This window comes from Octopus bimaculoides, chromosome 3, assembly GCF_046866305.1.
Source record: "Octopus bimaculoides isolate indiv1 chromosome 3, ASM4686630v1, whole genome shotgun sequence".
Classification (NCBI taxonomy): domain Eukaryota; kingdom Metazoa; phylum Mollusca; class Cephalopoda; order Octopoda; family Octopodidae; genus Octopus; species Octopus bimaculoides.
Window position 1 is genome coordinate 65724922 of NC_142930.1, and position 13740 is coordinate 65738661.

Genomic DNA, 13740 nt, shown 5'->3' on the forward strand with positions numbered 1-13740 from the left:
ATTGTAAATGCTTCAGTTTTACCTGTGTTATTGTATTAGCTTGATTGTTTTGTCTTCAGTCTTTGCTTTTCATGACCTTACCTTCTTCTGTGTATGATGCAACTGTTAGAGCTACTAATGACTAATTCTTTGCCTTTTTGTATGAAATACAAATAACTGTATTGTATGAAACTTTGCTTTTTAAATGTGGGATTCATGATTCTAGCCAAAAAAATTATAAATGTAATTATTGAATGTATTAGTGTTCTGGCTCATTGGTAGAATATCTATTAAGCATCTTAGTGTTTGATGACATAACTACAAAAGATGTTTTAACTGCAGCCACAAATGTCTCTTTCATAGCACACTCAATGACTGGTGACGTTCGAAAACCATTGAGACCACAAGTATATGGTTTTGTGGCATGAGTTATGACAAGACTTGGTGGAAGTTTATATGCACATTTATTGCTACATTTGTACAGAGTTTCATGAAAAACAGACAGTGTCAAATTATAAGAACATCATATTTGTGGGAGTTGAAAATCTTAGTGACTAAACTGATCTGCATATTGCTGCAAAAACATATGGTGTTGATTCTTCTTCATCTCCAAGTTGGTATATACCTGTGAAAATAGCTATTAGGAAGATTGTGTTGGTTTGAGTATGACACCATGAAGACAACTTTCAGAAGCAGAATTTGTTTATGACCATAGCAAGGAGAGTCCACTTTCTCTCTGCTTAACTGCGTCAAAAATGGCTGTTTATATTGCCATCGCTGAAAGAATTTTCTAGAAATTAGCATGTGAATGCTTAACCCTGATTGGTTGAAATTAGTGTCTGCACACATGATATGTGGGTAATCCCCATGCAATCAAAAACTGAAAATGAAGTCAACCACCCATAGTTTCAAACTTTTACAATCTTCTATTATTAAACACTGGAAGTTAGATATGATTTGTTTCACCAATATTTCTGCTATGATATTTGTCAACCAAGATGAATTATTGAGTCCAGCAGTTTGAAATAAATGTCTTTTGTTCATTGTTTGCGTAAACAGAATTTAGTTTAATAACAGTTGAAGTATGATTCAAAATAATCCAGCCAATACTACGGAGTTACCAAGATATGGCTGTGTGGGTAAGAAGTTTGTTTTGCAGCTTTGTGGTTCTGAATTTCATGCCATTGCTTGGCACTTTGGGCAATATCTTCTACCATAGTCTCAGGTTGATCAGTATCTCATGAGTGAAATTTGGTAGATGCAGACTGTAAAGAGGTTCTTTCACACACACACATACACACATACACGTGTGTGTGTGTATGTGTTCACATGTGCATATATATATGTAGAAAGAGACACAAAAGTGGCAAGCCAGCTGAAGCCCATCAGACAAAATCCTTAGCAACATTTCTTCTAGTTTTACTTTCTGAGTTCAAATGCCATTGAAATCAACTTTGCCTTTTATCCTTTTGAGGTCAATAAAATATGTAACAGTTGTGCACTGGAGTCGTACTGGCCTTAGAAAAGATGTATAGACACACACACTTGACAAGATCAGATGGGTAAAAATGGCCATAATGTGACCTCCAAGATATAAAAATGTTGGCTTCATTTGAATCCTATTAGTGAAGAAAATAAAGAATGTTTGTGTTTGTGTCTTTTGCTGATGTGCATCAGTGAAAGATATGCAAATCAGCAAGAATATGAAAAATCCAAGGCTTTGTAAACAAAGTTGGTTAAAATATTTGTTCTGCATTGAGCTAGATACTCCCTTATCACTGTTGCCATCAGAAATGTTAGTTCTCCATTGAAAACCGATAACTAACAAAGATATTGTTTGCAAATTGCGATATAGATAAATCATCATTGTCATTTTGCATCTACTTTTCCTTGTTTGTATGAGGCAGATTTTCTCTGGCCAGATGTCTTTCCTGTTGCCAACCCTCACCTGTTTCCAGGTAAGGGAATATTTTCCCATATCTGGACATGTTTTCCAGAAAGACTAGAAATAAACTACCTCACTTGATTGACACTGATGTTCGTTTGCAGCTTTCACATGACATTTAGACAAGGCTACAGCAATCATGTGCACACAAACACACATACATGCATGCACGCACACACACACAAACACACAATTGACTTCTTTCAGTTTTCATCTACCAAATCTACTCGCAATGCCTCAGTTGTTCTAGGGCTATTGTAGAAGACACTTGCCCAAGGTGCCATGCAGTGGGAATGAACATAAGACTACATGGTTGGGAAGCAAGTTTCTTAACCACACAGCTATATCCACAGCTTTGGAACATAGATAAATATCTAAGATAAATTCATTACAATAACCTTATGTTGCAATTATAATCCAGTCATTTCAGTTGTAAACATATTGTTCATATCCTTCAAGTGAAAATATATTGATTGACTTGTAGTCAAGAGTTTATGTTAGCTACTTAAATCTCACAAGGCTTCGGTTTTGGTTGACTTGGGAGTTACAGTAGAAGACACTTTCCCAAAGTACCACACAATGGGATTGAACCTGGATCCATGGGGTTGGGAAGTTTACTTATTTATGACATCAATTCAATGATATTATAATGTTAGTCTTGTTTTTAACAGTCTCGATTTCATTTTTCATGAAATCCATGTATCTTAATCAAGCTCATTATCCTATGTATTAGACAAGATATTTTTAAAAATATTTATTAGGGACAGAGGCAGTATTAATACCAAGAGATAATATTTACTTCTACTTAAATGTAGATGTTCTGCTTGAAAAACTATACTGCGGTAGTTACCATGAGAGAAACTTTCATATTGGCTTTTGGTGCAAAATGCACTCTGTTTATATTGCTATAACCAAGAGTTTATTTTGATTATAGCGATATAAACAAGAGTGCATTTTACACCGAAAGCTAATATGAGAGATTCTCTCATGGTAACTATTGCAGTATAGTTTGTTCTAACAGAGCATCCTCATTTAAGTGGGGATAAATATTACCTCAAGATAGTTTTTCTCTTATCTACATGAACTGCATTTCTAATACATTAATAATAGTTTCTACAATAGGCACAAGGCCTGAAATTTTGGGGAAAGGAAGATAGCCAATTATTTCAGCCCCAGTACTCAACTGGTACTTATATCATCATTACTGAAAGGATGAAAGGCAACTTCAAACTTGGTGGAATTTGAACTCAGAACAAAATGCTGCTAAGCTTTTTGTCTGGCGTGGTAATGATTCTGCCAGCTTGCTACCTTAAATTATACAACAACAATAATAATAATAATAATAATAATGATTTCAAATTTTGGCACAGGGCCAGCAGTTTTTGAGAGAAGTGGGGAAGTTGATTACATTGACTCCAGTATTTGACTGGTACCTATTTTATTGACCCTGAAAGTATGAATGGCAAAGTTGACCTTAGCAGAATTTAAACACAGAATGTAAAGATGTTCAAAATTCCGCTAAGCATTTTGTCCAATGTGCTAACAATTCCACCAGCTTGCCACTTTGAATAATACAACAACAACAACAATAATAATAGTTTCAAATTTTTGGCACAAGGCCAGCAATTTCGGGGAAGGGGATAAGTCAGTTACATTGAGCTCAGTACTCAACTGGTACTTATTTCACTGCTCACAAAAGGATGAAAGCCAAAATCTGAACTCAAAACATAAAGGACAAAATGCTGCTGAGCATGCTAACAATTCTGCCAGCTCATTACCTTAATAATAATAATAAGAAGAAGAAGAATGGTTTAAAATTTTGACACACAACCAGCAGTTTTAGGGGAGGGGCCAAGTTGATTAAATTGATCTGTGTTCAACTGGTACTCGACCCCAAAATTGATCTGTGTTCAACTAGTATCGACCCCGAAAGAATGAAAGGCAAAGTCAACCTTGGTGGAATTTGAACTCAGAATATATAGACAGACGAAATGCTGCTAAGCATCTTGCCCAGTGTGCTAACAATTCTGCCAGCTCATCATCCCATACTTTAATAATAATAATAATAATAATAATAATTTCACATTTTGGCACAAGGCCAGCAATTTTGGGTTATATGGACCCCTGTGTTCAATTGGTACTCATTATATCAACCCTGAAAGGAAGAAAGGTAAAGTTGACCTTGACAGAATTTGAACTCTGAACGTAAAGAAGGAGAAAATGCTGCTAAGCATTTTGCCTGGTGTACTAACAATTCTGCCAACTAATCCTTTCTACTATAGGTACAAGGCCTGAAATTTTTGGGAAAGGGACTAGTCGATTACATCAACCCCAGTGTTTCACTGGTACTTAATTTATCAACCCTCAAAGGATAAAAGGTAAAGTCAACTGCAGCAGAATTTGAACTCAGAACGTAGAGATGGACAAAATATTACTAAGCATTTCGCCCAGTGTGCTAACAGTTCTGCCAGCTCACTGCCTCAAAGATAATAATAACAATAATCCTTTCTACTACAGGCACAAAGCCTGAAATTTAGGGGGGGGGCAGTCGATTAGATTGACCCAGTACACAACTGGTACTTAATTTGTCAACCCCGAAAGGATAAAAGGTAAAGCCAACTGCAGCGGAATTTGAACTCAGAATGTAGTGACAGGCAAAATACCACTAACCATTTTGTCCAGCATGCTAACGATTCTGCCAGTTCACCGCCTTAATAATAATAATAATAATAATGATGATGATGATGATGATGATGATGATGATGATAATAATAATGGTTTGACATTTGGGCACAAGGCCAGCAATTTTTTGGTGGGTAAGTTGATTATATTGACCCCCAACACTTGACTATTACTCATTTTATTGACCCCAAAAGGATGAAAGACAAAGTTGACCTTGAACTCAGAATGTAAAAACAGATGAAATGCTGCTAACAATTCTGCCAGCTCTCCATCTTTAATAATAACAATAACTTGAGATATTTGAGACATCAAGTATGTTATTACTGTGCTGAATTTATTATCATCAGCAAGAATATAGATTTGGCATCTGAAACCTTTCCAATCTCAAGCAAGCAACTTCACATGTTGTTGCACCTCAAGTTGAGAAGTTATCATCATTACCATCATCATCATTTGTAGCAGTGGCAGCATTCAATGTCCATTTTCCATGCTGGCATGGGTTGACAATTTCATAGAATCCATTGAACCACAGGGCTGCATAAGGCTCCAATATCAGTTTTTGGCATGTTTTCTGCTATGGAGAGAGTATTTCAGAGGGTGCGCTTGCGAAGACTTGTTGAGGCAAGTGAAATCGAAACCGAACTAAATTCGACGACTGGCACCCATGCCAACGTCGTCTCCTTCATTGGACACGAAACTCAGCTTGTGAAGACTTATTGGGGCAAGCGAAAGAGAAATCGGGATGGCACCTGTGCCCAGCGTCGCCTTTCTGGCACTTGTGCCCGTGACATGTGTAAGGATTTTCGAGCGAGATCGTTGCCAGTGCCCCTGGACTGGCTCTTGTGCGGGTGGCACATAAAATACACCATTTTGAGTGTGGCCGTTGCCAGTACTGCCTGATTGGCCTTCGTGCCGGTGGCACGTAAAAGCACCCACTACACTCTCTGAGTGGTTGGCGTTAGGAAGGGCATCCAGCTGTAGAAACTCTGCCAAATCAGATTGGAGCCTGGTGTAGCCATCTGGTTTCACCAGTCCTCAGTCAAATCGTCCAACCCATGCTAGCATGGAAAGCAGCCATTAAACAATGATGATGATGATGATGTAGGGGTGAGGGTGTAGGAAGTAACATTCCAGTAGATATTGGGATGTTAAAGTATGATAGAGGGACAAGCACAAGTGTCTTGTTACAGTGAAAGCAACATGGGTTACTCTGCATTGTATAAACGTGGGTGGGAGTTGCTGAGAAGATGAGACGGTAGGTATAGGGTGCCAGAACAAACTCTCAAGGAGCAATAGAGGATATAGACAGGTGCCAGAGCAAACCATTAAAGATCTAGAAGGTGGAAGGAGCAGACGGGGAAAGTGTCTTAAAACATACAGAATGATATAGTCATTATACTTTGAACTTCAAAAACTCTGAATCAATATTTTATCAAATGAATGATGCAGAAATGGTTTCTTCTTCACTTATAATTTTCTATTTACTAATATTGGTCAGTTGTTTCACCTTCCCCCATTTCCTACATGGTTTTCTTTAATCAGAGGACTGCCATGGCAGCAGAAACTTGCATGGAACAAAGCTTTCCTCCAGTTCGGGATCTTTCATGTTCACAAATATCAGATTTTGTGATACAGGTATGATATTCTGATGAATTTACATTTCAAGCTTACAACAGGGGTATTTCATTCACATTGTTACTAACTACTACTAGCTACTACTATTTTTTCTTCTTAACATTTTTTTTTTTTTACATTTCAAGTAATATCCATTTTAATCATTGCTTCCCTATGTAGGCTTATACAGATATTTTTGAAGACTGTATTCAAATAACAATTGCCAACTAAATAAATAAGTCAGAAAATTTATGGCTGTATACAAATGGCCAAAGAAATTTAGTGGTTGTATAGTGAAGGCTCATGACCTAGTGGTTAGTGTGTTTGTCTCATGATCGTAAGATTGCAGTTTCAATTTCCACATCAGGCAACATATTGTGTTTTTGAGGGTAAAACCAGAATTAGCTCCAGCCTAATGAAGCTGTAAACTGTGACAGACCTGACACCTAAGATACATTTAGGAAGAAAATTGATAATTATACAAATAACAAAAAAAAAAAAAAGAAAAAAAAATTGACAGAATTCCAACATCCTTCTGGATAAGCCAGAACTAATTATATATATAGTCTAATATGAATGTATCTTTAATATTGTAGATGTTCACTTTAGGTAACTGATTATTGTGTGTGTGTGTGTGTGTGTGTGTGTGTGAAGCTAGGTTGATATAGCAATATTATAAGTGTCTATAACAAAATAAAACTGACTATTGTTATAATGCTTCTTATTGTTTATAATGAAGTGTATTATGTCCTCTGCTGATGCATTATTATTGGCCAGCTGTATGTTATCTACTCCCATGCTCTTACATACAATATTGTTATCTACCCTCATGTTCTTATATGCAATATTGTCATCTACCCTCTGCTCTTATACAATATTGTTATTTACCCCCATGTTCTTATATGCAATATTGTCATCTACCCTCTGCTCTTACATACAATATTGTTATCTACCCTTATGTTCTTATATGCAATATTGTCATCTACCCTCTGCTCTTATACAATATTGTTATCTACCCCCATGCTCTTATATGCAATATTGTCATCTACCCTCTGCTCTTATACAATATTGTTATCTACCCCCATGCTCTTATATGCAATATTGTCATCTACCCTCTGCTCTTATATGCAATATTGTTATCTACCCCCATCTCTAATGTGCAATATTGTCATTTACCCCTTGCTCTTATATGCAATATTGATATCTACCCCATATTACTATATGCAATATTGTTACCTACCCCCTTGCTCTTAAATGCAGTATTATCATGTACCCTATGTTACTATATGTAATATTATTATCTACCCCACTGATTTTATATGCAATATTGTCATCTACTCCCCCATCTCTTATATGCAATATTGTTACCTACTCCTGTACTCTCATATGCAATATTGTTATCTACCCCTATCTTACTACATGTTACTACATGTAATATGTCATCTATTCCCATGCTACTATTTGCAATATCACCTATCTCTATATTACCACATGTATATCATCTGCCACCACCACCACCCCTTGTTCCTAGATGTGCATCCTCTGTCAGCAAACTATTTCATATGCCCTTTGTCTCCCCATGGACAGATGATTGTTATATCATATATTTATATGTTACTAGATGTAGCTATATGTTGGATGTATAACCATGGCTATTGTCGGTGTCATTCAGGAACAAATGTAAATGTTTTGAGTTTAATTTTGAAACTTACATTTACCCCTATCCTGCACACTTCTACATGTAAATTAGAGATGGACACTAATATTAGAGCTGTCAATCCCCAGATGGCACATCATCTTTATTGATTTCTATGTGGTTATACATTTGAAAATATCCTGAATATTCATTACTGCTGCTTGCTATGTATACATTGGCATTGCAACTACTTTTATTTAGTCCATAATTTGCTTTTACTGTTTCTTATTTTAACAGTTTTCTGTTATATATACTTACACACACACACATATGTATATATAGATATATATAATATTAGCAAAAAGCTGGTAAAATTATGTTTAATTCCTTCCCTCAACTTGCAACTATTTCCTGTTTTCCTGTTAACCTTTTGGCATTGCTTGAATCAGTACTAAAGTACAATTCTAATATCACTTATATTACTAATATGATCTACTAAATTATTCACTGTAGCTTGTTGCCAAATTCTTCTAATAAACATTTTCCTATTTAACACAATGTAGGTATGTCTATTTGTATATTTAGACTAACACCCAGAAAGAGTGCCAGCATATTAAAACACAACATATCTACTTCTACAACAAGCAGCTGAGGGAACCTCTACATGGTCATTTAATATGCTAGAAATAGGTACCCTATCTCCTTCAAAATGATTCCATCTTAAAGAAAAAATGAAGAATGGACACCTGAGATAAATAGTCTTAGAAACGCCTATAAAGATGGTCAAAGCTGGAATCCCTCTAATCACAGATTTGCCCATTCAGGTGTGACATGCTAAACAACAACAGCAAATGCATGAGCCAATGAGGAAGTCACTACACAGACACTGAACCTGTTAGAAACTGCAACTAAACCCTCAAAATACATCCTGCTATCTTAAAAAAAAAAAGAATACATTGGATAAAATAGTCCTAGATACTGTATGTCCTGAAGAATAAAAAAGACAGTTTGGCTATATTTGGAATGCTTTTGATCATAGGACTGCATAGATACAGTTGACCTGAGTTTTACAATGGAAAGTCAGTTATATTCTTATAGTAAAATTATAGACACAGTAATATTTGTTTCATTTATTTCTTTAAAAATATGGAGCTAAAATCTACGTATAATAGAAGAACAAAATAATACTCTTTCATAATTCTTTCATATAGACACATACATATACTTATAAATTCTAACTTTGATTAAAGAATTCTAGAATATTTAGTATTCTATCAGTGTAGCACTTATTACCAGGATCGGTTTTTAGGCAATGAGACAACTTTGTTCAAAGTGGGCTCTGTTCCAAGAGAGGGCCCTGCACACATGCTCAAGTGGAGGACACTATGATGTATTTTTAGTATATCGTTGTGGCCTCAAGCCCTCAATGCTTTTTGGCTGGGATTGATATATTACACAACACATAAAATATCAATCTTCAGCTTTTGTAGAGTAGAGGGCCCCACACTTCCTAGCACTGGCCCTGCTTATTACTTACTGTTAGTATTAAATTTTGTAATGGTTGAATGTCAATTAACATTAGTATACTAATAAGCTAATATACACACATTTCAAGCTTTAACTATGTTAGTTTTATGGTTCTTTAAATAGCCAATTAAATAAACTAACAAGTTTGTTAATTATATTACTTATTATGAGAAAAATATATTGCACATTACCTGTATCCTTTTGCCAAACTGTTGAGGATTAAGCATTTAATAACTCATTTGATTAATAATCCTTATTTTCAGACACTGCTCACAGCTTGTTTGGTCAAGCCACTTCTTTAGTATGCCACCGATTAATGTCTTCTTGGAAGACTGATCTGAACACAGCACTGGCAGCAATGGAACTTTTATCAGGTCTTGCTAAAGTTCGAGTGAAACCACCTAATGAAGGAATGAGCAAGCGAACAGTGAAGTGGATATGTGATTTCATTATGTATCAGTGTAGCCGACCACCAACAGCACATTCAAGGTGAGTGAAATGTAATGCTACTTGTTCTCCTCAAGTAAATTGTTTTAACATCATTATTGTTTTCAGAGTCCACTTTTCTATGCTTGTATGGGTTGGACAGTTTCTATGGCTGGATGTCCTTACTGTCTCTAACTTGTTTTCGCAGGGCTAGACTTGCTCTTATAGAATATTCGAAATGAAGGATACTGCTTGTATGACTGACACACTTTTACAACTATCATGTGATGTGAAGACAAGGACACACATGCACAACACACACACAACACACACACACATTATGTCAGGCTTTTTTTCAATCTCCAGCTACCAAATCCACTCACAGATCAGTGCAGCCAGTATCATCAATTTTTATGTTGTTGTTTACCCCCATGTCTTTCAACACACCCTGCTCTTAACCATTCTGTCTTTTAAAAGATGTTTGGGACTACATTATCTAATGTGTTTTTCTTTCTTTAAGGCCATGTGATGTGCTTTGATAGACATTTGACTGCTTTCTCTAGCAGGTTAAGCAACCATGTAGAGGCTGTGTTGTTGGCCTTGGTATTTTTATATTCCATATCAGCAACTTTTTAGCACTAACCATCTAAACGAGAAGCTTTCTCAAGAGAGATACTGCAGTTTTGTGGCCTTCGATAAAATAGCCACCTTAAGTAAGATATATAGAATGCTGCTCTAAACCAATACTGCTTCTGCCACAAATGACGAATTGAGGAAATTGTATTTTAGTGCCGTTTTGACCAAGTTAATTCAAGTTAAGACTATATTTATATAAAGCTTCTTTAGATATCCATAAAGAAAATACACTGTTCTGTAAATTTGAGGCTAAAATCTTGATATGTCAGTAAACTTATAATTTGAACCTCGTTAATTCAGTTTGCTGGAACCAGATACATAATGAAGTTTCTGAACTAGAGAAGTTAGGGTAACAAATAGCAAAATAATTTACCGTTGATGTTGAAACAACTTACATAAACATTGTTCGTTCCCATTTGACTTCTTTATTATAATGGGCAAGTCCTGCGACACAAGACTGTTAAGCCATTAGAAAAATGATTTTTTCTGAACCATTAAAATATCAGGATTAATTCATTTAACTAATATCACAATGCAGAATTAGTCTTGCTTGTGACTGATTAAAGAGAAAATAAATTCATTAGGATGCCTTTGTTGAATAACAGTATTGTGTGAAGAAAACTGATAGTTAAGTGCCACATAATTCTGAGCTTCAGTAGTTTTAGTAACTCCAACTTTGTGTGGCATCTGACAGATCAAATCTTGTGAATAACTGTTAACTGAATAGTCTTGTTCATCACTGAACCATTCTACACTTGTTGATATAGGAAAATGGAAATTCTTTTTTATTGGTTTGGCCTGAAGGCCTTCACAAGTCCTTTGAGACCAGTGAGATTGACATAATGTTTCTCTTGAATAATTGCAAATTGATGATTGCTGGAAAAACATGAACTGGGAGAAAATTCTAGAAGGCTGATGTACCGGAAAAGAAGGACTGGGTGAGTGTAATAATGGCTAATGCAGAACCAGATGGTGGTAGTGACAGTGGCAGCAGAAAAACTGGATACCGCGTGAGGAGAAGATGGGAGACAAATGTGATGAGAGTACCCTAGTAAAGGCAGCACAAAACCGGTCAGCACTAGGGACTGGGCAACACAGTTACAGCTATAGAAAAAAAAAAAGAAAGAGGAAACAGCACATTTGTGAACCAGAAGTTGGAGAGTGTTCATGAGTGACTTCGTATGACATGGTTAAGCAGTAAAGAAATGTGTAAAATATATTTGAGGCACAATGAAAATGAGATTAATATTCTGATCTACTTGACCATTTCAAATCATATAACCATTTTGTTATGTTTATGAACAAGGTACATAAGTGTGTCTGACTGACAAAAAGAAACTTCCATCCTTAATTCATAGTTGTAGTTTGTGATATGAAGGCCATCCAGCTATCTGTAATAGCAATTGCTCTAAAAAAATATAAAAAAAACATTTTATCTTTGCAAATATGGAAAAGTGTGTAGGGGTGGGGTACACCATAATATTGACAAATGTCACTTGTGTCATTAAAATATCTCCATTTATATCTTCAGAGACCTTCACTCTAGAATTGTTGCAGCTTTCAAGTGCCTGAAGCTGTGGCTTGTTGAGCATAGTAGCCTGCTCTATGATAAAGAATGTCTACATAATGTCCTTGAAGTTGTAGAGCTTGGTATTTCTGGTTCTAAATCTCAGGTAAAGTTTTACATATGCATCTTTGACTGTCTCTCTTTATTAAACAGCTACATATACCGATACATGTATATTTTAAGAAGTAATATGACTGTGGTATGTTCTTCAGTTTGAGTCACTGCTGCTTTGGAAAATCTTTTGATATCTATCTACAAAACAACCGGGATTTTAATATTGCTTCTTTCTAGGGCAGAGTGGCAGATAAAATAATGCCTTACAATCTTTAGTACATCCTTTTATGTTCAAATTCTGTTGTAGTGGATTTTTGCATTTACTTTTCATCTTTCCAAAGTTGACAAAATAAAGTACCATAAAGTACAGAGGTTTATATATTCAAACCTACCCTTTCCTCAAAATGTGCGGCTTTGTGCCTATGCTAGAAATCACTAATACTTCTTTTCTAATGAGTTAGTTCTTTATTGATGTCAACATTGTAAATCAAAACAAATTCTTTAAACATTTGCATTACGTTCTTATTGTTTTTACTTATTTTTTCTTTATTTGTTAAAATATTTTTTTTTTATCGTTGATCCTCTAAACTAAACTCTGAGGGCTTATACTAATATTTTTGTTTCTGTTACTGAACTGTAACATTGTATATATAATTTAATATTTTCCAATCAATGTAATTTTACTGCTGAGCAATATAGTGTATATATAGTAAATATTAGTGGAGTTAAAACTGAAGACAAATTGTTGAATATTTGACTTATTGGTCAGTCATTCTTACATCAAAAAGGATACTTCATTTGAAATGTATCACATAACTATGAGAAGTAGATAGCAGAGGCTGGTAGTTCATTTCTCATCCATTTAACATGACTGAAGACCTATGAGTGGAACATGGCCTTCCAACCCATCTGGAGTAACTTCAAATATGAACTGCTTCTATCATCAATATGGAAAACATAAAATAAAGATGTTGATGACGTCGATGATGATTCCAGCCTGCTTGTGACCACTTTTGGTTCTGTGTTACAAAATTGTCTATCTTAAAGTGTTTATATTTAAACTGAAACTTAACCATGTAATTTTATGTAAGAAGCTATATTCCAAACATCAGCTTAATAAAGAATAATTTACTTATTTTACGAAACCTTTCCATATCCTTGATTTCAAAATTGAAGGAAACAGACAAGCAATGTGCTCTTTTTGAAATATGGCTTGAAAAGAGTTACAAATTGGTTCTATGTGTTTCTGTGGTTTGTGAAGGCATTTATTATTCTTTTTTCTTTATATATATATTATATATATATATATCTGAGTGGTTGATCAGCTAGATAACAAAGTCATAATCTTTAATCAACACTCTCAAAAATGATTGCACAGGACATAATACTCATATTTTATTTTCTTTCATTTAGCCTGCTAATATTTGGGTGTAACTTGTAACCACCCATTTTAGTTGTTGGGATTAAAGCTTGAATGTCTGTAAGATGATAGCTGTAAATAGAATATGGGCAGAGAGGGAATTCCAGAGATTTGTAGTTTTTGGAAGAACTGATTAAGTATCCAGTATGGGTTTTGGTGACAAGGATGAGACACAGTAAGGAGATTTCTTGATAAACTTCTTTATCACCTTTAAAATGGGAACAGCCTGTTTTAACTTCTCCCTAAACATCTTT

General features: G+C 35.2%; 1 protein-coding gene across 13 annotated transcripts in view; it reads left to right on the forward strand.

Moving 5' to 3' along the window:
* Nucleotides 1-13740, forward strand: part of LOC106878239 (ral GTPase-activating protein subunit beta) — a 139455-nt gene that overhangs the window by 86185 nt on the left and 39530 nt on the right. For 9 of the 13 annotated variants that reach the window (XM_089349107.1, XM_089349104.1, XM_089349110.1 and 6 more), the window contains 3 exons: nucleotides 6149-6241; nucleotides 9647-9872; nucleotides 11977-12118. In XM_089349107.1, coding sequence (XP_089205233.1) covers nucleotides 6149-6241; nucleotides 9647-9872; nucleotides 11977-12118 — 461 coding nt within the window. The remainder of the gene's footprint in view (nucleotides 1-6148; nucleotides 6242-9646; nucleotides 9873-11976; nucleotides 12119-13740) is intronic. The other 4 variants (XM_089349114.1, XM_089349115.1, XM_089349116.1 and 1 more) reach the window with 1 other exon arrangement.